Source organism: Mya arenaria, chromosome 3 (genome assembly GCF_026914265.1).
Source record: "Mya arenaria isolate MELC-2E11 chromosome 3, ASM2691426v1".
NCBI classification, from domain to species: domain Eukaryota; kingdom Metazoa; phylum Mollusca; class Bivalvia; order Myida; family Myidae; genus Mya; species Mya arenaria.
Window position 1 is genome coordinate 76,568,226 of NC_069124.1, and position 27,143 is coordinate 76,595,368.

Below are 27,143 nucleotides of genomic sequence, written 5' to 3' on the forward strand. Positions count from 1 at the left end.
ATATTCAACAGTTGCTAGTCATTACTTTTTACCCACTTTAATTCTGTTGTCTGCATTTTTACACTGGCTTGTTATTAATAATCATACATTTTTAGACATTGACTCTAATTGGCTGTCAAAGATAGAAGTGATGTATATTATTTTGTATGAAGAAGCATTAACCATTTTTTCATGTTCCATAGCTTGTGTATTTAGAGAAGATTGTGAAATATATTAATATTTGATATGTTTTTTGTTTATCATTGGTAACATCATATTAATCTTCAGAAATTTAGGAAAGTTTAAGCTTTCAAAAAGTATAGGAAATCACTGTAGTTGCAGTCAGACTTGTCTTGGATAGTATTGAACTGACCAGCAGCTTCTGTTGATATTATTGAGGAAAGGTTTATTGCATTTCATGATTTCCTATCATTTGACTTCTGCCTGACCCATGTGATTGGAGATTATTTATTTTCTAACCAAGAAACATGATTATGGCACAATAAATATGTCTGACCTTGTTATTTAGGATGGCATCCGTGACTGGGTTAATGCTTTTAGTATCAGATCTGATTGATACAGACTTGTAGCACATAATATGTTAAAGGGTTTACACATCTATGTTATTGTAATTCAGTAGTGAAAAAGCCCATTTCATGATAGCCATTATGGACACAGCTTCCAACAAATTGTTCAACAAGTGAATTGAAAAAGAGCAGAAAAAACACCACCAGATAAATTGAGAAAGAGATGAAATAAGACGTTGCAGATTTGTAATTTTCACATACTAGTTTTAGAATAAATTCAGTCTGTAGACAGGTATTTCATAGAAGGTAGACACTCATTAATTAATGATCTTGAAGCAAATTTCTGTTTATTTTCCCTATCAGGTCTTATTAAGATACAATTAGTCAGTGTCATGAAGGGTTAACATGGAACTGCTGACTGATGCAGGTTGAGAGATACTGCCTGGCGCTGCAGTAAGACACAGGGGTTGGGTAAGGGCAAACAAGGCCGTCCTCAACACAGTGTTTCACAGTTTGATTGCAATGGCATGGTCCTATTGATGGCTCAACCAAAGACAGACATAACTCCTTTTTTTATATTTTTTTTAAGAAAAAAAGTCCCGGTTTTGTGACAGCCTTGGTGTCTGCAAGGTTGACGGCAACATCTTTGTCAATGTTGTGTTTTGTTTTTAAGCTTGGCCATTACTCAAAAAGTGTTCAAGTAATACAAACAGAACTTAGTAAACATGCTGACAGAGACAACACGCACATATTGAGAAAGGCCCTTAACTCTGGCTTTAAAATGTTAATTATGTTGAATGACTGAAAAAGAATGAGTGTTGGGGCATTTGGTCCACAGTGCTCTTGTTTTTAGCTCGACTATTTGATGAATAAGGAGGGCTATACTACTCGCCCCAGGGTCGACGTCCGGTTAAAGTTTTAGGGCAAGTTGGGATTTTCACTTATAAGTCCAATTCCCTTCATTCAATTGACTTAATACTTCACACAGTTGTTCAGGGCAATCACATAATGAGGTTAGATAACTCCATATTATCCTTGATACAAGTTATGGCCCCTGATTGACTATTGAACTTTGGTAAAAGTTTTAGGGCAGGTTGGGATATTTTTGCTAAGTGTGTTGATTCTGTGTTTCAGGACTACGTGCGATGTGGGGTGGCCAGTCAGTCAAGCAAAGACATTGTCCTCACAGGTATGTCATTGTATAGCCCTATTAACTTTCAATTGAAATGGCTCTGTTACAAAAAAACAACACACAAATTACCTGGATTTAGTTCTTTGGCACCAAAACCATATGTGCACAAAAAATATACAACAAAATGAAGACTTTCACAGGGAAGAACATTAACATTAAAATAGTTTTACAATTATATTAGTTTGGGCAATCCTGGATGAAATCTTGACTGTGAGAGCTTGGCTTAGCACAAAAAACCTTTGCTCTTAGGATGATCATCTATTCTACAGGTTCATACGACCATACAGTGCGGTTGTTTGACACGCGACTGGACAAGTGTGTGATGTGTGTGGACCATGGAGCACCAGTGGAGAGCGTACTCATGTTTCCAACTGGCGGACTCTTCGTCTCTGCAGGTTTGAGCTCACACATATTGTCTATGTATACAAGAGTTATGAATGAAATATAGTTGGAATGGAATAAAAGAACTTGTGTTTAATTTACAAATGTGATATGACTTGTAAACCTTATGTTGATGTATCCTCAGTTGACATGACAACTGATTTTTTTGTGGTTTAATTATGTTGCATAATTTTATTATGAACTTTTGTACTTTTTGTATATAAAAAAATCTCGTTATCCTGACTGACATCACTTAAATGCCAGTCATTCATTAAGCACCACTTGAAAACAGCATAAAACAATGCTGTTTTTCCAAAAATCTCTCCGAGTTACACAATCAGGTGCAAAGCCAAAACATGGATTCCATCTAGGAAGATGTCGACAGCCAACAAGGCATTATGATGCTGTTAATTTTCTTTTTATGCAATGTCATAATTAATTGAAATTGACAAGTAGCATTCTGTATAAAATGGGATTCAGGATGAAGATAGCTTCAGTTTGCATTTACGACACCACTAATTATTTTTACCATCTATTGGCTTGTTACATAGGACTGTTTAGTGCATTTTTTCATGAAAATTGTTTGGCAAACAAGTGCTTGCCACAGGTATAATGAAGGAATATGGGCTCACTGATGGCAGTTTGTTCTTTAAAAAAAAAATGAATATGTGTAAGACAATACTTAAGACACTTATCTTTATGTATAAATGCAATAGGGGTTGCAGCGAGTGCACCTATTAACAATGTTCTCAAAATTATCGAAGAATTACCGAATGTTGTAAAAATTACCATAAAATGACATTGACGTTTATTGTTAACAATATTCATAAACATTTAGCAGGCTTACAGAATATTGAAAAATGTTTAATATTTATAATGACATACTCAGCATATATAAATTAATGCTGCCATTATATATGTGTCTACATGTGTCACCATCATATATTTTAATACAACTATGACATATATAGTAATAGTATTGGATTATAATAATAGTTTCTCTTTGAAATAATAATAGTTTCTCTTTGAAATGAACGGACAGATGTACCCTGGGAGAAGACCTATCATCCAGGGAACCAAGTGATGAAAATCACCCAACATTCAATCATCCGAAATCATTTACATCCAGAATATATTTCTACAAAAACAATTTTAAAGTCTGCGCCAAAGAGTTCAGCACTAATTTCACAATTAATTCTGACTGACAGGAACGGGTAGTAAGCCTAAAGATAAAACTTCAGCTAATGGTGGCTTGGAATTTGTAAATAAACAGCTATTTACGATTTATCTCTTGACCTTACCAACATCTGATGTGCTGCAGCCATTTTTTCAAAATTCCATTTCCCAGAATACATTTTTCAATCCCATAATGCTTTGTTGTAGACTGGTAGTCATTCCTTGTGTTATTTGTTTGTAATTAAGTGTTATTGTAGTTTGGTTAATTAAGTGTTATATTTTCTGGGAGAAAATGTGAAATTGTGAGGTAGAATTCCTGATTAATGTTTGTGAAAGACATTAGGCTGACAAACACGAAACAATAAGAAAGGTTGATTTGCAGGAAAAATGCTTTCCTATCAGGGTTTGAGCACCTGATTTGTTACAATGGAATGAACAGATACATACCCAGCAGGAACCTTCAGGGCCATTAGAAGTAACCATCTCTCAGCAGCAATATTATCAAGTCCTACTAAACTTGATGTAATACAATTGTGCAAAACACTCTTTCTCCCCATTTTTTTAACAACTTTCTATGAGCCCATTAACATGCAAACAATGTGCAAGCTAAAACTTTTCAAAAGTATATAAAACAACAACAACAACAACAGTAAAGTTTTCAGGGGATATCTTGGAGTCGGTTGGTTGGTCAGTCAGTTGCATTTTTTTCTTGTCCAGAGCATAACTTGAAAACGACCAGATAGAATTAAATTAAATCTTATATGATGGTAAAGAATAATGAGAGAAAGAACAGTGAACAAGATCCAAAACTCTTTTTAAGCTAATAAGAGAGTTATTGCCCTTTATTACTTTTCTAATAAGAGTTAACTGGAATAGTCAGTATTCAAAAAGCTGACTGGAAAAGGCAGTATTCTGAGAACTGACTGAAATAAGCAATAATCTGAGAGCTGACTAAAAATAGGCAGTAATCTGAGAGCTGACTGGAAAAGGCAGTAATCTGAGATCTGACTGGAAAAGGCAGTAATGTGAGAGCTAACTGGAATATGTAGTAAGTAGAGAGCTGGCTGAAATAGGCAGTAATCTTAGAGCTGACTGAAATAGGCAGTAATCTTAGAGCTGACTAAAATAGGCAGTATTCAAAGAGCAACTGAAATAAGCAGTAATCTGAGAGCTGACTTAAATAAGTAGTACTCTGAGGTCTGACTTGAAAAGGCAGTAATTTGAGAGCTTATTGAAATATGAAGTATGTAGAGAGCTTGCTGAAATAGGCAGTAATCTGAGAGCTGTGTGAAATAAGCAGTATTCTGAGAGCTGACTGGAATAGGTAGTATGCTGAGAGCTGACTGAAATAAGCAATAATCTGAGAGCTGACTAATCTTGGCAGTATTCAGAGAGCTGACTGAAATAGGCAGTATTTAAAGAGCTGACTGGAAAAGACAGTAATCTGAGAGCTGACTGGATTAGGCAGTGTTCAGAGAGCTGACTGAAATAAGCAGTAATATGAGAGCTGACTGAAATAGGCAGTATTCAGAAAGCTGACTGAACTAGGCAGTATTCAGAGTGCTGACTAAAATAGGCAGTATTCAGAGAGCTGACTAAAATAGGCAGTAATGTGAGAGCTGACTGTAATAGGCAGTAATATGAGAGTTAACTGAAATAGGCAGTATTCAGAGTGCTGACAGAAATAGGCAGTATTTAGAGAGCTGACTGCAACTGACAGTATTCAGAGAGCTGACTGAAATAGGCAGTAATCTGAGAGCTGATTGAAATAGGCAGTATTCAGAGAGCTGAATGAAATAGGCAGTATTCTGAGAGCTGACTGAAATAGGCAGTATTCAGAGAGCTGACTGAAATAGGCAGTATTCTGAGAGCTGACTGAAATAGGCAGTATTCAGAGAGCTGACTGAAATAGGTAGTAATCTGAGAGCTGACTGAAATAGGCAGTAATTTGAGAGCTGACTTAAATTGGCTGTAATCTGAGAGCCGACTGGAATTATGCAAAATTCAGAGAGCTGACTGAACTAGGCAGTTTTCAGAGAGCTCACTGAAATAGGCAGTAATGTGGAAGCTCACTGAAATAGGCCGTAATTTAAGAGCTCACTGAAATTGGCAGTAATTTGAGAGCTGACTGAAGAGCTGACTGAAAAAGGCAGTATTCAGAGAACTGACTTACATTTTTGAAGTCAAACTATTACGTTACAAATGAAGCATGTTCATATAAGCGTAAAGAAAACTAATTTCTTTTTAGTTTTAAAACCTATTCTCTTTGTGAATGTGTGGCCAAGTTAATCAAAACCAGGATGAACATGGCACTTGTCATTTGCAACATAAAAAATACAGCATTAACAGAAATTCATCAAGAAATCGTGAACATTATAGCCGCCCAATTTCAAGCTTGGCTGCCATTGTGGATTTTATTAGAAAACATAGAATCATATGTTTGCCATATAATTTGGACAAGATGAATAAATAATATATAAGTAATTACAAAAAAAAATTAATGGGAGAAAGCTTTTTGTCAGGGCTTTTTCTTGCAATAATCCTATGCATAAATTAGGGGTTTCCCATCTCAGCAATTAAGTTTTATTGTTTGGTTGGCTTCTAATTGTAAGCAAATTTTATGTAATAATGGCATGACTGTTTGTAATTAATGAATATTAGGAATTTTCAGGAATACTGATGCAGTTTTTGAGAAATTGTAGAATTGTGCACCACTTTTACTATGATGTTATTGAGCGAGCTTTTATAACAACTTGGAAGAGTGTCCACTTGCAGGACAAGGGGTCATTGGTTCAATCCCGTCCAGATGCACATAGTAATTTGTGCGATATGTTACATGATTGTAAAATGGAGGGGGGAAGTGTTACCAGGTATTTGATATGTGTCATTTATACTGTCTCGCTATTTATACATTAATTTATACTGTCGCTTTTATAGCTACATGGTAGAGTGTCCAACCGCAGAGTGAAATGTCATGGGTTTGATTCCCATTAGATAAACTTAGGAATTTGTGCATTCAGTTACATTGAAATACTTATATTCTTCTTCATTTTAACTTCAAGTAGAAGAAAATTACCTTTCAGCCATACTTTGTGTCAGTTCTGTGGGAAGATGTTGTAGTTAAAGGTGTCTGGGTTTTTCATACAGGAAAAAGTCTAGTGATGGTACCTACATCATGTCATCATGGAAATCTGCGATGTGAATCACAGAGGTTAATGAATTAGAACCAATATAGAATGATTGTGAACTTGGCAGGGGGGATATAATAACCATATCGTACCCTTGCCAGTTCTTTGTTGGGATGAAAATACCATGAAAATCTATTTTACACCTTCTAATGATCCACATTTGATGCTATTCGAGAAGTGTATTTATGTATTCAGAAGCAATTTGCAATGATTATTAATGACGGTGGGCACAAGACAAAATGCCAACATCAACAGCATTACAATATGGTATCACGTTTATTTCCAAATTCTGATGAGTTTTCCATATGCAAGCTTGAGTGATATGTGGATATAAAGTGATGGTAAATGTTTTATATTTCTATGGCGTTTGATCGGTGTGCGATCCAAAGCACGGGTCACATGGTTCTATAGGGACAAAGTGGCGAAACAGACACGCTCAATTGCCAGGCTGTCGCCACGCAGTGAGCACAACAGATATCACATGGACTCTTTAATGATTTTATTGAAAGTTCAGATTTCCAATATCTTTTTATAATTTTTGGTTATACTCCTTATAGTTTTGGAAATAATTCAGATTCTTGAGGATTGAACGTTTTCTGCTGGTTGTCATGTATTTTGGCTTTTGTGTTGAAATGTTCTGCTTGACAATAATAATAAAATTAATGTTTCCCAGCCTTTATTGTTTAAACAGTATAAATTTGATTTATAGATTATATGGACACACACAATACCGGGGCTTGAACATATGACCCTTGACAGACACCTACGATACCTTGGCGTGAACATATGACCCTTGACAGACACCTACAATACCTTGGCGTGAACATATGACCCTTGACAGACACCTACAATACCGGGGCTTGAACATATGACCATTGACAGACACCTACAATAACGGGGCTTGAACATATGACCCTTGACAGACACCTACAATACCTGGGCTTGGACATATGACCCTTGACAGACACCTACAATACCGGGGCTTGAACATATGACCCTTGACAGACACCTACAATACCGGGGCTTGAACATATGAACCTTGACAGACACATACAATACCGGGGCTTGAACATATGACCCTTGACAGACACCTGCAATACCTGGGCTTGAACCTATGACCCTTGACAGACACCTACAATACCGGGGCTTGAACATATGACCCTTGACAGACACATACAATACCGGGGCTTGAACATATGACCCTTGACAGACACCTGCAATACCGGGGCTTGAACATATGACCCTTGACAGACACCTGCAATACCTGGGCTTGAGCATATGACCCTTGACAGACACCTACAATACCGGGGCTTGAACATATGACCCTTGACAGACACATACAATACCGGGGCTTGAACATATGACCCTTGACAGACACCTACAATACCTTGGCGTGAACATAAGACCCTTGACAGACGCCTACAATACCTTGGCGTGAACATATGACCCTTGACAGACACCTGCAATACCAGGGCTTAAACATATGACCCTTGACAGCACTCAGCTGACTGGGCTTTTGGTACCATATGTAATAATATGGTAATAATATGTTATATTCAATGGAAAATTATCTTATTCTTTGAACCAAAGAATGAGACTTTCTGTGTAGAATGTTTTGTACTGCGCACAATCCTGTACTGGGGGAATATATTTGATATGGGTGTCTAAAATATTTCATGAGATTTTTTTACAGGCTTTTAGTACAAAACTGTTCACACCACCTTTCACTTTTGCATTATATATAAAAGCATCATAATTCATCAAGCTTAATTATTTTGCACTGTAGAACCTGCAAAAATTCACCTCCATAGACTTGCGAGGAATTATGACAAGTTATGCAGGAGCAACTCAAAATATATCCAAACCTTCAGCTTCATATAAATTATCAACTGGTTGGCATGGCTTACTGGCATACGACCTGCCGCAGTTTGAATGTCATTTTGTTTAAACAATTGAATGTATAAAAAATACCTCCTTCCTGCCTGAGACTATCACCGTCGTATTTGTTAATCACTCTCACGTGCCTGGCAAAGATTGGAGAAATATCACCTCTATTATGATTCCTCATCAATTTTTTGTTTCACGTATATCATCTGAAGAGGGCTACGTCGCATTTCATATTATGAAATAATAGACAACATCTCCCATTGATATTACGTTACACTGGCATGATGCTTTGTCTTAATTATACAAATGCATCATGCGAAGTGTGTAAATTCCTTCAACATTACTTTTCAATAAATTTCTGAGATTTAACTGTGCTTTTTCATATTTAATTGTCATTTTCTGAAACAGATGTAATGATGGACCCATTATATTAATATAGTTTTGATATTTTAACTCAAAGACCTCTTGATTTATTATGGCTACATGACACTCTTATAGCTAATCTTGAAAGATATTATTTCCGTTAATTGAACCAGGATGTGATTTTAAATTCGACCAGAGCCAAACCATACTTCAGTTTAATTTCTGTGGAAATGGACTGCTGTCATTCAAATATAAAGTGTATTTTTAGTTGTTTCAGTTCAGATTTATGATGGATACTTAATTCTCTCTGTTATTTTGAAGTTCTTAAATTCCAGGGCTCTCTTCTGGGGAAGATTCTCAAGTTTGTATGGTTCTATGAACTCTCTGGAGTAATGTTGTCAAATTAACTGTAGAAATACTTTTGTCCAAATCAGTCTCCATTGACTGTTATCAGATAATTTGACTTTTTCTATTAAAATTCTCTTCCTATGAAAGGTGGCAGTGTCAAATACCAGGCATAGCCCAGTAGCGGACTTCTGCTGCTGTCAGGTAGCACCCTGCAAAGCTCAACTGTTCATTCAGGGCATTTATTTACCATTAAATTGGTGAATTATCAGGATGTCAGTAGTTTAATTAGCCATTGGGCCATTAAGGTCAAGGCAGGTCAGCGGCGGGTCTTGTAAATCCTGGCAGGGTTATCTGCCTTAGGGGCTCTTCACTCTGTGTTTTATCTTGTCCTCAGTCAGATATGCTCATCTTTGCATTTGTTTCAATATATATCTGAAGCTGCTGAAGAGATTGTTTATTGTTATTGCTAAGTGGTGCAAAAACATATTCTTGACATATTTAAGAGGCTCAGATTTATTCTGACACACTTACAGTTCTTTTCTGAGAGATAATGGACAAAAAATAATGTTATATGATACAGATTTGAAACAACGCAATGAAGGTAGAAAGAGTAAAGACTGGTGCAGGTTCGAAAGGCACAGCTAAGACCTAACTATTTCATTGGGAATGTGATGTTGTACTGAAGTCATCATCTAACATGGTCTAACATGGTCGTAAAATATCTAACGGAAATGATTAGAAGAAGGCTTTTAATACTCAAGGCTACTGCTGAAGGTGCCACTCCCAACGAGTAAATACATGCTCCTTACAGGTTATGTGACTTTCCCTGTGAAATTCCCATGAGTGCCAACAATTTGTGGCAAAAAAACATGATCCTCCATGTTTAAATTTCTTCCAGCCAACAAATATCTTACTAAATTTGTGGAAAGTATTAGTGGTAACAATAAGTCTGTTTGAAATGCATTACATTGATGAGACCGGACATTAAGTTGCAGACAGAATAATTCCATAGTTATGTCTCGGAAAAATTCTGTGTTCCGCACGGTTTTACATTTACCCCAGTTTAATGGAGGCAAAATGATGTAAAACATTAGTTGCTATATTGTTATACAAAACTGTTGATTTTCACGCTAAGGAGAGCATGAATATTTTCCATTACATTTTCTAATAGACACAAAAAATGGCACTGACAAGAAAATGATATATGATCATCTTCAAATCCATGTTACATTTATTAGAAACATGTGGCCAGCCTTTGTCTGCAGTTTGGTAGATGCGAATTATGACATTTCATACGTCAAATTGTGTTAATTCTTGCAACTTAACGAGTACCCGGCCAAGTGTCATTATAGTATTTTTGACATGTACTCGAGAGTTCATGCGCATTATTTAAAGTTTAAAACCAGATATTTGTATGATTTATATGAAGTTTTTCCATGTGTGTTCGGAAGTTTTCTATTACATAAATGCATCTCAGATACGATCAAGGTCAGACCAAATGATAAAAACCTACAGAGAAATAATGACAATTAAGAATGAGCAAACTTTTTTTGTTGAAAGCGTGCCTAAAGTGTAATTTTGACTTAATAATATTTCAGTTAGTACATAAAGGTGACATGAATATTTCATTTTAGATTTCCTGTTAGACATTAGCTGGTTAAAGTGTTGTTTATCTGATTATACAAAAACTAATCGGGACATTGTGCTATTAGTTATATAATACACTTGGTGATATGCAAATATGTGATCCTTTTAGAAAAAAACAACAGTGAATATGTTAGAAAAATACCTAACTAAATAAATAAGTGAAGTTGAGTCAAAGATTGTTTCTTTATTTTAGCCACAAGCATTGTTTATAATAGTATTTCAAAAATGAGCTGCATCTTGCTATTTTGAGCCTTTCAGACATTGGTTTGCTTGTTTTGTTTTATTGGGTGTTTCAGATAATTGCATTTCAGAAAGTTATGCCAAAAAGTTCACGGTGATGTCTAAAATTGTGTGAGATACAAGTTTACAAGGAACAGACCATGCATTGCGCATTTTGATAAGTTTATTATCTGTAAAAAATATATTAAAATAAGAAAGATTTGGCCACAATTAATCTGAGTCATATTGATTTAAAGGTCATACAGGTATATAGATTAGCGCTTTTTCAATATCCCTAAAATGGGCAACCCTATACAAATAAGGACTGCTTATCCTGCAGGAAGTTAGTTATTGCCTGGGAGGTCTAATCTGGCCACGAATGCCAGACATTTTTTTGTTACTGATTATTTCATTAGTAATACCGTATTATATCATGTATAGGACGCTAGCATAGATAGGACGCAGGCAAAAAAATAGTTAAAAAAACGGGTAAAAACCCTTAATATATTAGATAGGACGCAGCGGAAAAAATGTCAAAATCGAAGCCGGAAAATTGAGGTTGGTAAAGTATTTATAACATATATTGAAGTAAAAAAAAAAAAGTATATAAGGCATATTTCGATAATTGTCTTGTGTATTTCGATAATTATCGTCATATTTCGGTAATTTGGTGTACACAACAATGATTTAAGTCTTGACATTTTGAGAACATTCACGCATATTATAAGATTTATACAAATGCCGTAATAGTCCCGACACGCCTTCTGACTGACAGTCAACCGTTGTAATAGTCCCGACATGCCTTCTGAATGACAGTCAACCATTGCAACCGTTGCAAAACTGTGTATTGTCAAAACTGATGATTGTTTTGATAAGGCTTGTCGCTGCGCTGATTAAAGCATGTCAGCATAATTATTGTGTGTCGGTAATAAGCCTTGCCAGCGGAAGGCACGACGGGTATAGTGCGAACAAACAACCATACGGTATTACCATCTCAATAGTTTGTTCTATTGATGTTTTCTTATGACAGACAGTGGGTGTTTTTCACACCTTCGCACATTTGAAAAGATTTGATAGTGACAATAATGCTGCGTTATACACATTCCTTTATTATTTTTTTAAAACAGTAAGATACAACAAAAAGTCTTGTAAAATATCGAAACATTAAAATCATGAACAATGATTAATTGATATTTTCCTCCTTTCCCGATTTTCCGTTATAACTCAATTGAGTTAAAGTGCTGACTCACATCGAGTTTTTGTGAGTAGCGTCCCTTTTGGAAAAAAGTAAACACTCCTGTTTGTTTTCAATTTATTTTCAATAAATCATTTTAAAGTAAACATTCAATATATTTCTGCGTGTGTTAACTTGCGTGATTTTGACATATTTTTTTTAAATATCTTATATATTAAGGTTTTTACCCGTTTTTTTTCAACTATTTTTTTGCCTGGGTCCTATCTATGCTAGCGTCCTATACATGATATAATACGGTATGTCAGAAGTTCTCTTCGGTGACGCAGTACAGATACTTACTATTACCTCGTTCTTCCCCGGTCCGATATTTTCGATCTAAAATGGACTTGGAAAAATAAAACAGATGAAATTTTAATAGCATAGAAAGGACGCAGGCAATTTTTAAGACGAGAATTGGGGGTAAAAAAGTGCGTCCTATGCATGATATAATGCGGTAATTATGTCCGAAGGCCCAAAATCGTGTGATGCAGCTCAGATAGTTCTTTTCAAACTGTTAATAATTGCTTTATCTTGTCAGTTGCTTCATTCCAAACAGTGAACTTAAGGTAATCTTATTTTAGAAGTCATAAGCCTTTTTTTCAACTTCTTTTAGTTTATTAGGCGTTGATCTTTAGAATTGTGCCATATCACTTAAAACATTCTAGTAGCGCATAGTCATGTATTAATTCTATATTAAGTTAATTGATTCCATCAAATATAGATGAAGCCAAATGAAGAAATTGGCTCACAATCCTTAGAAATCAAGTTGATAGCCAATTTTCTGGGGAAGACAATGAAAATTCTTCCCAATGAATTGCTTAATTCATCGTTTCATGGGATGGACCATACACCATTTTCTAATTGTTTTGTCATTGTATTTAGCTTAATTTCGTAGAATCGTTCTCAGATATTTCTTGACTTTTTGTCCAAGTATTTTAGTCTCTAGTCGCTTAGTCTCTAAAGTGCCTTGTTGTTCTGGAAAAAGTTCTTGTTATGACATCATATTCCTGAAAAAATAAATTGTAACTAATGAATTTTTACACCTTCTCCCTGTTATTTTTTTAATTGACATTATAACAATCAGTTGTGGTATAAATTCTAAACTTAATGCTATCCCACTTTTGTTACTGAAACCACTTGGCAAATAAAGACCATAAAAAACGATGGGCCTTCAACATCCATGACCTCTCACACAAAACCATGGGAACAGCGATCACATTGTCCCCTTTTCTGGATGAGAAAACACTAAATCCCTAAACCGTAACATGTTTTATTGAAATCATTATTAAACAAAGAACATGGGAAATTGCTCATTGTTAAATTAACTAACGCTATAGCAAATCTTAAATGAAAATGAATAAAATTTATGACTTTATTAGAAAAAATAATTGTCATTTCTTGGTAACATATGATTTGCATTTATTGTATCACTGTAGACTCATTAAGAATGCGTTTTATTCAGATTTTGCAGTTGTTTCTTGTTTTCATCTAATAAAATTATGAATTACAGCACAAAACAAATGTGTCAGATTAGTGGAACTTTATTAAAATATTTAGCGTCATTGCAACTGGCATATTTCTAATGAAAATTGGGCATAAAAATTGTCCATATTAACGTCAGGTTGTAAAAGTTACGGCTTTCCATAGTTATTCTGCATAACCAAGCCATTATATACATGTTTATGATCATTTTTTGTATTCACAGATATAAAATAAATGTTTGTATAATGCATTCGTACAATTAGATTATTTAGCAATATTGCTGTTTATTTATGAGCCAGACTGAATTCTATTTCTTGTATTAGGTACAGATAATGGGCTTATAATTCATAGGGAACATTATTCCGAGTATATATTAAGCTGATCGTAATAAACAAACAGTAATAGCTTGTCTTTGCTAATAGACATCAGGTTAGGAAGTCTTGAAATTGTCGAGTTATTTTGTTAAAATTATGAAAGAATTTCAAAAACAACGCTACCGGATGTATTTCATACATCCATTTTGGCATATTTTGAATAGCTGACGGCGCAAACTGCAGCCCTTAAACTCTGGTTCCTTTGATAAGACAGACCATTGAAGTATTTATGAGCGTTTATTTTCTTACTCTTAAAACAAGCTTCTTTTCATATTCTGAAGCTTTTTCTGTTTTTGACGCATTTTCATAAAGAGAAAACTTAAAACTAAAATAAACCCACCTCAAGAACAATTTATTGCTGCAGTATGCCCAAAAAACTTTTTTTATTCATCAAGACCATAGCCAGCTTGGGTTGTATGACATTTTTCTGTTTTTAGTTTGCACAAATGTCTCGGCAGAATATGAATATATATGCGAAAGAATGGACTGTTATGATGAAGTAATGTTTTCTGAATACAATATTTGCTGCTGTATTTCAGGAGGTTCGTGTGTACGTGTGTGGGACGCGCTGGCTGGCGGGAAGTTGGTGACCACGCTCTCCCACCATCACAAGACCATCACATGCCTGGCCTTTGCCTCCAACCACCAGCGACTCCTCTCCGGGGCCCTTGACAGGTAAATAACTTACTAGAAAGGGGAATGTCATTCAATGAATGTCTATCAATCAACATGGACAAATTGAATAAGATTAGGTGAGCTGTTGCATCACATGCAGTGCTCTCCCTTTGTGGGTATGCTTGGAGTGGAGCAAGTTAATGTCCAAACAGTGATCATACTGTCAGATATTTCTTATCTTTGCATGTTTATAGTTTATTAAATTTATTTGAAAATATGCTCGAGTTCTTGGGTGGCCGAAAAATGTGCACCACCAGGACAAATGCAACGATATTATGCCCCAGTAGTGCATATGTTTTCATATAAATTTGATAACCTTTTAATTACATTTGCTTCAAAGAGATAAAATTAGTTACAGTTTTTAGCTCGACTATTCAAAGAATGTGAGAGCTATACTTCTCACCCTGGCATTGGCGTCGTTGTCACACCTTGGTTCAAGTTTTGTATGTTAGCATATTAAAGTTCATATCTCAGCAACTACTGAATGTTCTGCATTGAGACTTTTTGTACAACCATTCAACCTACTTAATCAAGGAAGATAACTCTGTTTTGTATATAATGCAAATTGTGACTCTATCACTTAAATTAAAAATTTGGTTAAGATTTTGCATGTAACCATTGTACATTTTTTACACCAACATTTGAAGCCTTTTAAAGAGCTTTAAATACAAAAAAAAATCCATTAAAAAGCTTAAAGGTATTGATATTAAAAATGGCTGAAATGCTGGGTTTAGTGTATGAACATGTCATTTATTTCCCATTCTTTGTATTGTTGTGTACCGTGAAATTGATGTCATTCATACAATTTTCCTATTCTTTTCTATGTTTTGATTATATATGAACTGTATATTCATGTATTATATGTTATAGATATGTTATGCTCTCCATCATTAGAGGAAACAAGAATCTGTGTATCCATTCTGTGCCGGAAATAGTAATTTTAGCTCTAAAAAATGTGCACATTCACGAACAACTTTCATAAAAAGCGGGCTCTTTTAGAAACAAATATCAGAAAACGTATTACTGTACCCAATATCTACAGTTTACACACCCTTTATCAAATGATACCAAACACTTGTAACAATCGAAATAAATAGGGAATTAATATTGCCTATGTAATAACAATAAATATTCAATTAGCTCATTTTAATGCAATTTTAATGGATTTTCTGTATTGCAATAATATTAAAAGGAGAAATTATTCTCTCATAGTTTAATTTAAATTCATTTTCTTGATTACAACTTGATTGGAAATGTCTGAGACAAGTTAGCATGCCTCCCACCATGATGTCTCAAATAGCTGAAGGAAGTTTTACAAAAATGTGATAATGATTAACTTGATTTTGTGATGAAAAAACTTGTGCCATTATAGACAAACGCAAAGTGACTTTTATTATACGACTGCCTTGTTATATACAGTAGACAAATATCTGTTTATCATTTTATGATTTCTATCAGGGAAATGCTAGCGACTTTATTGTTCTTTTTCTGTTTTCATCAAGATAATTGAAACTAGAATGTGATTATAGCAGGTTTAAACATACCAGAATACAGTCTTAATTAGGTTTCCTCTAATGAGATATTTTTCAGTTGAAATTGTTGAAACTTAATCTTCCTATTGTGATAAGCTTTTGCTACTAATTTTGCTAAATTTTGAAACAGTTAAAAGTGGAAACATTAAGTCAAATTTGTCTGGGCATAAAATCAAGAAAATGTCAAAAGCGCCATCTTTCCCCAAATATTTCCTCAATGCACTCATGTATGAACACAAATAGTTCTTCTTTATTACTGTATATTTTTTTATTAATCAACAAACAGTATTTGATAAACAAAAAGCATTTTGTTGTTTTTGAATCTAGTATAGAATCAAGTCTTTCACTTTCAATCAGAACATGTGCAATCATTTTCAGTAAATAGTCATTAAATATTCTGCCATTTTCAAGCTTGTCCCAGGTTTATGCCTCAGTTTTAAGACCTCAGCGTTATGTATGTTTGTGGCTTTAGGCTTGTGTGTCCTATCCCAGGAGCCCCTGGCCGTCCCTTGCTGCCATCTCCCCGCACTTCTGTGCCCTGGTCCTGCCCCCTCTCACCGGGAAGTAATGGAAATGAAACAGCTAGAAATAACTCTTCACACGATTCATTACCGCGTTATTACTAATATTTATGTATACTGCCATATCAACAACAATTAAGCCCTTTTACCCCAACATGTGTGCGTAAATAACTCAATATTACACCACTAAAACCTTTTTAATTTAATTACAGACAAGAAATCAAATGATATTAACTTATCACATCCACATGAATTATATGCCATTAAAGTCATCAGAAATGTCAGTATACCCCACCTACTCCTCTTTGCAGAGAGCTGGGGGCACACCATGTCAATTTGTCGATCATTTATAAAGTGCTATCATCTCTGTTTAGGAAGGGGCCATATGGCCGTCTTGTTCTTGCATTGTGGATTGTGGGTAGGATCTGTGACCTGACAAAATGAGAGGAATGCCTTTTAGTTGCCCAGAACCCATTATTTAATTAATAATGTTTTTAAAAGAAGTGTTATGTATCCATTAAATTTATGATAAAGCTAATTTATTCTGTTGTCTTCATTTGAGGATTTGGCATGAAGGAACAGCACATGCAATGTCTCATCAATGTCTGTGGAATATGGAAATATTTACTTTACAGCTGTACTGGGACCTTAGCTGGCTTTCTATTAAGGAAGCACAGCCCTAAAATGATTGACATGCAGTTTATGTTTTGTTACAATGATACCAAGTGTACGATAGTTTTTGTATGTCATTGTTTTACATTAATAGTTGCTGTTTTCCAATATGCATATTTGTCCTGAAATAATGGTAATGAAATGAGCTGTATATGTTAGGTTTACTCTTACAGTGAAATTAAGGGTATTTCATGAGGAATTATAACCACTCAGCAATGCACACAATTCTAGTCATGATTTATTACCAACAGAAGTACATGGAAGCTTTGATATGTAAAAGTATTATTCATTTTTTGACCCCATGTCTGGATCCATGTGAACGGACCCCAGCATTGTTTTCATAGAATTCCACAGTGAATGAAATGGCAATAAATATCCATTTAATTTTGTTTAAATCACTGGAAGTCTCTGCCACTCTCATCATTCCTCTTTATCAGCCTCCGGATCAAAGTGTCGAAATGAGTTTTGGGAAATTATTTGATATCTTCTGTTACTGATTCACAAGACAGCTTTCTAGGTGCCCTTCTGTTAAAGGTACATCAAACCTGCAACATTGAAATGGTTGAAGAAAAAAAGTAGAATAAAAGGTTCTGGTATATTTGCGGGGAAAATGAGAAAATTAGGTGTATCTCAGAACAAAAAGGGAGCAAAATTGCTATGTTATATTTTTTTGGCCACACATTGTTGTGTTTATCTTAGGTACTATTTTTGCAATGTTCATATTTTTAATCATACTTTACAAACATTTTTTTTCCACAGGTGATATTTAATGGTAAAATAATAACCTTTTTATTTTATTAAAAGCTATGAATAAAATAAACCTCATCCTTCACAATATGGGCCTTTAACCTTGATCTGATAAAAGAGCCTGCTGAATCTGATAAGCCCCGTCTAATTTTCACTTTCATGCTCGATTTCCAATCACAGTCATTTTCATCTGCAGCCTAATTAATTATAACTAATGTTTTATTTTTTTATAGCTTGTACAGTGAAGAGATTGTACAAGACTGACTGAGTTTGTCATTTTTTACATATGTTTTCGAAATTAAAAAAATAGACCTGGATCATGGTAGAATTTTTGATTTGCAGGAAAGTAACAAGAAGATACTTGAAACATGCCGTAATTACACTGACATTTGTGTTTTACAATATGTATACTCACAAGCCTGTTTAAATTCCATAGAGGGCTCATGGAAAACAAACAAAAAAAAACAATTATTAATAGGCCTATTGGGGTTGAACTCACATAACATTGATGGTCAGTTCTGTTGTGAGACAATGCATTCCCTGAAGGTACCTATAAAGTGTGGCAAAATGAAAATATCCTAGAAGAATTGAAGTGGTAAAATAAGATCAATTCATATTTAAACCAGTAATTAATATCTTTTCTGTATCTTTATTCTGCAAGCTGAGTGTATCCTTCATCCCAATACATATGGTTACAAAATTATAAGTTCAATGGCCACCCACAAAAGCCCTAGAATTCCATTTTTTCACAATTTGAAAATCATTATCTAAAAAGGATCATATGTAAGTGGAATTTCTCTGACATTTTTTATATAAAAGACTTACCATCTTAGCTTCCCTCATCTATCAAATAATTAACGTAAGTATGCTGAAATGGATAAACTGTGTATTAGACAATTAACACCTGTCATTTGCGCCTCACAACTCTTCATTTGAAGGTAGAAAACACTCAGAGATGAAGAATGAACTCTTCAATTTGGAGGTTTATTTCTTTAATAACAGAAAAATTAAAACATCAACCATTTTATGTTATTAAGTATTTTGAAGTGTTCATATTGGTATAATGGGGAATTTTGAACTGAAAATTTTCTATATTGCCTGATGTTTGCATTTATATAATAGCAATTTTACTGCCATTATTGCCTTCACTGGAATACATATCCATATTGATACACTTTGATAATGTTAACATTTAAGAAAGTTCTTATTTTCTTGCCAACATATTTGCATGATTCAGACTCTGAGACTATTAAACTTCAGATTTTCTTTAGACCCAAGACAAACGAAGTTTGAAGGGGGTATATTGGAGTCACCTTGTGGTTGGTCTGTCTGTCCGTCAGTTGCAATTTTCCTAGTCAGGAGTCAGTAACTTTAATCTACTGGATGGAATTTAATTTAAACTGCATGCAATGATACAGCACAATGAGAGGAAGTACGGTGTACAAAAACCATAACTCCATTTTAGCTAATTACAAAGTAATTGCCCTTTGTTACTTTTCCTTTCCCGGAGCATAACTTGAAAACTTTGGGATGGAATTCAATTAAACTTCATACAATTAGAAAAGCACAATGAGAGGAAGTGCATTGTGCAAGAACCATAACCCTATTTCAGCTAATTACAGAGTAGTTGCCCTTTTTTAACTTCTCTTGTCTGAACCATAACTTGAAAACTAATGGATGGAATTTAATTAAACTTAATACAATGGTAAAACACAATAAAAGGAAGTGCAGTGTACAATAATCTTGACTCAATTTCAGCTAATTACAGAGTTATTGCCCTTTGTTACCTTTTCTTGTCAGGACCATAACTTGAAAACTGACTGGTTGAAATTTAATTAAACTTTTTTACTATGGAAATGCACAGTGAGAGGGATTCAAGTATACAAGAAGAACCATTACTTTATTTCAGCTAATTACAAAGTTATTATCCTTTGGTAATTTTTTCTTGTCAGTAGCGTTTCTTTTAAGTTTTTCAATGGATTTTAATTATTCAACATACTTTTTGCCGAGCATGATGAGTGGAAATGCAGCGTACAATAACCTTGGGATTTATGGCATTTCTTCAAAGAAATTGTTTGCCATTCCTGTGTCCAGGCTATGACAGCTCTTGTTTTAAACATATGTACTGCTTTTTACTGAGTACATTCTGCAAACTCTTATTTCATATAAAAATATATTATACAAAAATATTATCTCTGTTTTAATTCTTTGAGACTATAGCATTTGCAAATATCTTTTTGTGTAATCTATTAGAATGTACTATTGTCTTGCTGTTTTTGCAATTTTACCTTCCCTGTAAAAACAACAGAAAGTAATGAATTGTCTTGAAGAATAAATTGCAATAAAACAACTTCTTATTAACTGAATTTGACACAGACAATATTTCATTGCCACAGAGTGATCTATATTGCACCATTAGAATTTAATTTCCAGCTTTGAGTATCCATCTTTCCCCAAATTGATGGATTTTTCCCCAAAGTGCTAAGTAAAGTGACAAACAGTAATTTAATAATAAGATATATCAGCCATTTTTCAGTGCCATAGGCCTAGACTTGATTGTTTTAGCATTCACTATATTCTCAAACTTCTATGTATTTTGAGCGTTTTTGCTGCATTTTTGACATGATTGAGAGAAGAAATGTTTTCATCAAAATGAATTTTGCATTTTATAACCTAACCTTTGCCTATGGAGTCTGGTGATCATTTTATGAGAAAGACTTCTCAAGTATTGTTATGTATTCAAAATAGTGGATGTTTCCCGCTACCCTCATTACGTACAAAGATTTCATTTATTGCCTTAATGCTGCATGACAAATAATATTTAACTATGTTTAGCATATACAGAATATTTTTTTTATTTTTTTTCTACGGATTGCTTTCTGCCCATCCTCTGAGTCTTGAGTTCTACTTAAGGTTTGCCCGAGTATCAAAAGGGGGTGGGGGTCGTTACACCCTCAAAGGAGGCTTAAATGTTTTTGGTATTTGGTATGCTAGTAACAATGACAATTTAACTCAAATTATTTATGTTGACCACAGAACATGTTGAATGGTAATTTCTTAGACTGACATTAAGGAACATGTCGACTCTGACTTTGTACTTGTACTTTAAGCTCACTATCAAGGCCTCACAAGAGGTCATCTTAATCCAGACAGCATCTACTGTAGGTGATGGCACTGTTGCAAAGAATTGTTAGAGTTATGAGAGTGAACTACCAGTTTGAGTGATCTTCAAAAGTGACTGTAAGGGGGAGGAGACCAAATGCCAGTGTTTTTGGCATTTTGTCTTTGGTCATCAAGGAGATAATGGGGGGTTATCTCATGTGGGTCGTGGCCCTGAAATTGTACAATTGCCGCCATTTTTTTTCACTCTGAGTACATTGACAAAATTGTATCTGACCATATGTTCAAGGCTTTAGCTTTACTGTGCAGCTTAATTATATTTTAAGTATTTTAAATAATATATTTCCTATAATGTAATTTTCATGTCTTGTTCTTGATTTGTTGGCTTTGTTATGAGCCTCACTGGAAGTTCGGAGAGTTCACTGAGCACCTTTGAGGTTCAAATATCTCCCGGTATCATGTAATTCATTTCAAGCTCATTATTTTCTCTAAAATTTTAACAAAAACCATCATCATTAAATCATATGATCTTGATTGGCACACTTACGACTTAAGTAAGAGATATATATTAACTTATGAATTACATGAGAAAATATTAAACAATAAAGATGTCAGAAGACAAGAGAATCAGTGCTAATGGTGAAAGCTTACTCAAAAATTTGGAATTTTGATTTTTTTATAGCACAATCTGAATAAAGCAGTTATTAACATGCAGTTTTTGTTATCCCTCTGCCTAATGTTTGGGCTACTGGAGATAATAATGTTTAGGGTTTGTGTATTTTGATTTAAGACTGTCAATTATATTCATATACTGACAAAGAATTGACTTTTTAATTATTTAAATGTTTGTGTTACATGTTGCCAAAGTCCTTGATCAGCTGGTTCGGACTATTTCCAGAATGCATTGAGATGCCTAATGTCTAGGGGTCAAGCCTAGGATCTTTAAAGTCAGGAGCTACAAACATCTTTGCACACATCACATCTTATATTTAATGTAAATATCACTTTTCTAGAAGTTTCTTGAGATGCGATCATAAAGTATGCATGAATTGAGTTGTAGAAGCAACTAGTTGACTCTCTTGACTACAGGCAATAAAACGGAAGTTATAATAATGCAAAAATAGCAGCACTATACAGAATGGGGTTGAGTTGATTAAGTGTAATAGTAAATGAAAAAAGGAACATGAGTTTTGATAGATATTTCCTACTCATCTGTCTGGTCATAAATCATCCATCAATTGACACCTGAGGTACTTAGCACCTCTACGTCTCCCAAACATTCATCAGGGCTCTGCTAGATGTTTAATAATGTTCAAGAGAAATGGGCCTTTGTTCTTGTTTATATGATCTGTAGAAAATGAAATTAATTGTTTTTGAGGGTCTTGGCTAGAAGAGCTGGAAGCAGTTGTAGTGTTTTGTCTTTTTGTTTTGTAGTATTTTGATTAATGTTGGTGAATTGGTGATATACGTTTTGCCACCCAAAAAAAATCATTGCATTTTTGCACTGCCTTTGTGCCAGTTTTTTTTAGCTGAACATGTGCTGTTTGTAATTTGCAATGTTAATTTGCATCAGATTTGAAGACATTGTTTACATGATCTGTATATAAACGAAATAAAATGACAGCCTGACAGTCAACCAGATGAGAGAGGTATTTTTGCATTGTTCAATCTCAGAAAAGTTAATGGAACTGACACCACACTTGCTGCATCAAATGCATATGCCATCACTAACTCAGCAGCAAGGTATTTTCATTATTATAGCATGCGAAAAAAATTCTACTTTGAAAAGCAGCAGTAGAGGTCAACGTCCTGTTGCAGGCAGGTACAAGTATTATTTTTCTTGCAATCTAATACAGCCAAAGTGATATATTTGTCCATGTTGCATTGCAGTCAAGATGAGATTTGTCCATTTTGCATTGCAGTCAATGTGATATTTGTCCAATTAACATTGCAGTCAATGTGATATTTGTCGATGTTGCATTGCAGTCAATGTGATATTTGTCGATGTTGCATTGCAGTCAATGTGATATTTATCCATGTTACTTTGCAGTCAATGTGATATTTGTCCTTGTTGCATTGCAGTCAGTGTAATATTTGGCATTTTGCATTGCAGTCAATGTGATATTTGTCCATTTTGGATTGCAGTCAATGTGATATTTGTCCATTTTGGATTGCAGTCAATGTAATATTTGTCCATTTTTGGTTGCAGGCAATGTGATATTTGTCCGTGTTGGACTGCATCAATGTGATATTTGTCCGTTTTGCATTGCAGTCAATGTGATATTTGTCAATTTTGAATTGCAGTCAATGTGATATTTGTCAATTTTGAATTGCAGTCAATGTGATATTTGTCCATGTTGCATTGGAGCCAATGTGATCTTTGTCAATTTTGAATTGCAGTCAATCTGATATGTCCCATGTTGCATTGCAGTCATGAGATATTTGTCCATTTTTGACTGAAGTCAAGGTGATATTTGTCCATATTGAACTGCAGTCACTGTTTTATTTGTCCATGTTGAACTGCAGTCAATGTGATATTTTTCCATGTGGCATTGCGTGAAATGGCAGTCAATGGAATATTTTTTTCATGTGGCATTGCATGAAATGGCAGTCAGTGTGATATTAGTCCATGTTGCATTGCGTGAAATGGCACTCAATGTGATATTAGTCCATGTTGCATTGCGTGAAATGGCAGTCAATGTGATATTTGTCCATGTTGCATTTCAGTCAATGTATTGTATTTTTCCCTGTTGATCTGCAGTTACTGTGGTATTTGTCCATGTTGCATTGTGTGAAACAGCACTCAATGTGATAATTGTCCTTGTCTTATTGCAGGCACATCAAGATCTATGATGTGAGCAGCTACCAAGTGGTTCATACACTGGACTGTCCCGGTGCTGTACTCAGTGTTGGAGTCTCGGTTAGTGGGATTGCTTCATATAAATTCTTGAGTTTTTATTTTCATTGTTCATTTTTATTAAGGAATATGAACAAAAAAAAACCCATAAATTAAAAATATATTAATATAGACCAAAAAATTTAATTGTCTGAAGAAGTAATTTATGTTCATAACTTTTCTAGATTTTATCCAACTTAAATGCTATTGTATCAGTAGGCAATAAAAAGTTTTGGGTATTATTTTCCTGGTTTATTTCAGCCTGATGACAGTCTGCTGGCTGTGGGAACTGTGGAGGGACTGGTCTCCCTGCAGCGCCGAAAACCAGACACTGCCGCAACACAGACTCAGAGCAAAAAGAAACCAATATCCTTCAGATATGGTCTCAGAGGGAAAACTATAGTGCCTAGCAAGGTAGGTCAGTGTGGCTGTTGTGCCAGCAGTTATGTCTAGTGTGATGGGCACTAGGCTAGTTTGGTAACTTTTTTTTATTCAGTACAAAAACCATATTCCTTTGCAATAACATAATTATTGCGTTAACTGACAAAAATCCAAAATTTGAATTGTGTCATTCATGTTTGCTTTTCAGCTTTAGATGTAAAGAAAATAAGTATTGATACTTCGTCCACTGTGACAGTGTATGTTTTCCTGACATTGCGTCTTTTGTTGCAGGATGACTATGTGGTGGAACACCGTAAGAAGGAGAAGCTGGCCCAGTATGACCGATTTTTCAAGAAGTTTGAACACAGCAAGGCTCTCGACTCAGCACTAGAGGTTTCATCTTTGTTTTCTTCTTTCAAAATGTCTGTTTTAAGCTTGTTTGTTTTTTATCATTGTCATGTATAAACTTAACCTTGGCTATAAACTTAAACCTTGGCCATAGCTCAAAAACCCTTCAAGATACTCAAATGAAACTGGGAACACATGTGAATGGAGACATTATGCATATGTTAAGCAAGGCACATAACTCTACCTTGATAATTTAGGAGTTACAACCCTTGTTTCACAGAAAAAATAAACAGATGAGTCTTGGTGTTGGTCTCGCTGCGCTCTTGTTTGACAGTTACTTTTTTTAAGTTTACAATTATTACTTTTTTTATTACCCTGTTTACCTTTGACAACAACAGATTAAGCATGTGTCTTTAAAAAATATTCATTGTCAATTCAAAGCAATGAAACAATCGCAGTCGACTTTGTATGTATACATATTATAATTTATCAATCATAATATCAAGTATTGCAAACATTTTTAGAGCAAGTTGCGTGCAACGATGCCACAGGTGACGGTGGGTGTGATGCAGGAGCTAGCCCGGCGGGGGGCTCTCAGGTCTGCGATTGCAGGGCGAGAGGGAGGACAGCTAAAGTCACTTCTATCATTCATACGCAAGTAGGTGGTGCCCTTTGTTCTTTGTTATAGTTATCAGTTTATAAGTGGTTATTTACTTTTAAAGTATTTTGGTATTATAATGATGAGGTAATATTCCTGTTAATATCAGGCTGAAAGGCTTGAAAGGGATACACTATACAGTATACACTAACTTCTTGATCTGAGTTTGAGAACTGCAAATCTTGATTTCAATGTAGAACTACTATTGGAAGAGCAAATATGGTAACAATTGCTGCATATGTTTGAAATGACATGTTTTGCGATAATTTGCACACCTTTTGTGAAAACGAGTATATTACAGAACGATGCTTTGTAACATTTTAAAATTTGCTTTTCTGTCTGAGTACAAGTCTCAAACTCCGACTCAAGACATCAGTGAATAGGGACCCAGACAACTATGGTAAACATTGAATGCCAATCTAATTAGTTTTAAATATGTTCCTCTTCTGTTTCCAGAAATATATCCAACCCACAGCTGATGCCTACTTTAATAGACGTAACAAACATCATATTAGGTATGTCATCCGTTTCCAAAAATTCTTCATTAATGATTGATATCATTTAGGTCTGACTGAATAAGTAAAAACCTTGATAATATATGCTTGTCATTTATAAACTAAATCTGTTTTAGAAAAAGATTTTGAAACAATCTGTCAAAACTCTATACCTTTGTGCTAATTGTGCATGTTTGCCTGCAGACATCTACGGTAGCCAGATGGGTCGGTCGTCTGTGCTGGACACAGCGCTCCATCAGCTCAAGGTCACAGTAGACCAGGAGGTCACATACATGACCCAGATGTTAGAGGTCATAGGTCAGCTTGACACACTCTTCTCCGCCTCCCAGGCAACACAGCCAGCCAATAAGAATGAAGGAAATGGTTCATGTGACCTAGGGGAGTTGTTGACTATGAAACCCTCCGAGTCTGCTACAGCAGCATTCTGAGATTAGTGGTGTTGTTGTGGATGATGTGCATGCATGAATGGCCATGTGTTTGTTAGAGGAATTATGATGTATCATTCAAAAGCCTGAATAAAAATAATAAACATTTAGAATGTTTTGTTTGTGTAAATTTAAGGACCCAATACATAGATGTTTGGAAAAAAACACAAGCTCATACATTTGCCTCAGATTAATGACCTCGACTTCTGCCAAACACTTTAAAACCACTACAACATACTTTGATGCCTTTTGTGGTTCTAATGTAGCATTATCATTTATATTATACTGGGACTGCTAATTAAGTCTTGTGTTATTTATTTTAATAAATAATTCCTTTCACTACCTACCATAGAGCTATATTAATGTGGCATAAAACAAGTCAATCTTATGTTCCATCTGTTTCTTTCTTATATATGATTCATATATTGCCAATAATAATTACTTCATTATCTTGTAATGATAAATAATTATAAATTTATTGTCTAAAACTCGAGCCAAGGTTTATCTTTATGATTCATTTGCATTCTCCCAATTAAAGTCCAATTAACATTTCTGATGTATATTCATATTTCTTTTGTGGTATTTTTCTTTAATACTAATGTCATGAAAATTTCACAATTAACATATCTCTTTTTGATACTTTCAGTATTAACTGA

At 34.6% G+C, this 27,143-nt stretch overlaps 1 protein-coding gene across 1 annotated transcript in view; it reads left to right on the forward strand.

The window, feature by feature from the left end:
* LOC128226622 (U3 small nucleolar RNA-associated protein 15 homolog) overlaps window positions 1–26,600 on the forward strand; it is a 39,303-nt gene extending 12,703 nt beyond the window's left edge. Inside the window, exons 5-13 of the mRNA XM_052936585.1 lie at window positions 1,641–1,695; window positions 1,968–2,093; window positions 14,537–14,672; window positions 24,100–24,184; window positions 24,422–24,574; window positions 24,833–24,934; window positions 25,414–25,547; window positions 26,004–26,062; window positions 26,246–26,600. Of these exons, the coding sequence (XP_052792545.1) occupies window positions 1,641–1,695; window positions 1,968–2,093; window positions 14,537–14,672; window positions 24,100–24,184; window positions 24,422–24,574; window positions 24,833–24,934; window positions 25,414–25,547; window positions 26,004–26,062; window positions 26,246–26,490 (1,095 nt within the window). The 3' untranslated portion in view covers window positions 26,491–26,600. The remainder of the gene's footprint in view (window positions 1–1,640; window positions 1,696–1,967; window positions 2,094–14,536; window positions 14,673–24,099; window positions 24,185–24,421; window positions 24,575–24,832; window positions 24,935–25,413; window positions 25,548–26,003; window positions 26,063–26,245) is intronic.
* Window positions 26,601–27,143: the final 543 nt, after the last annotated feature.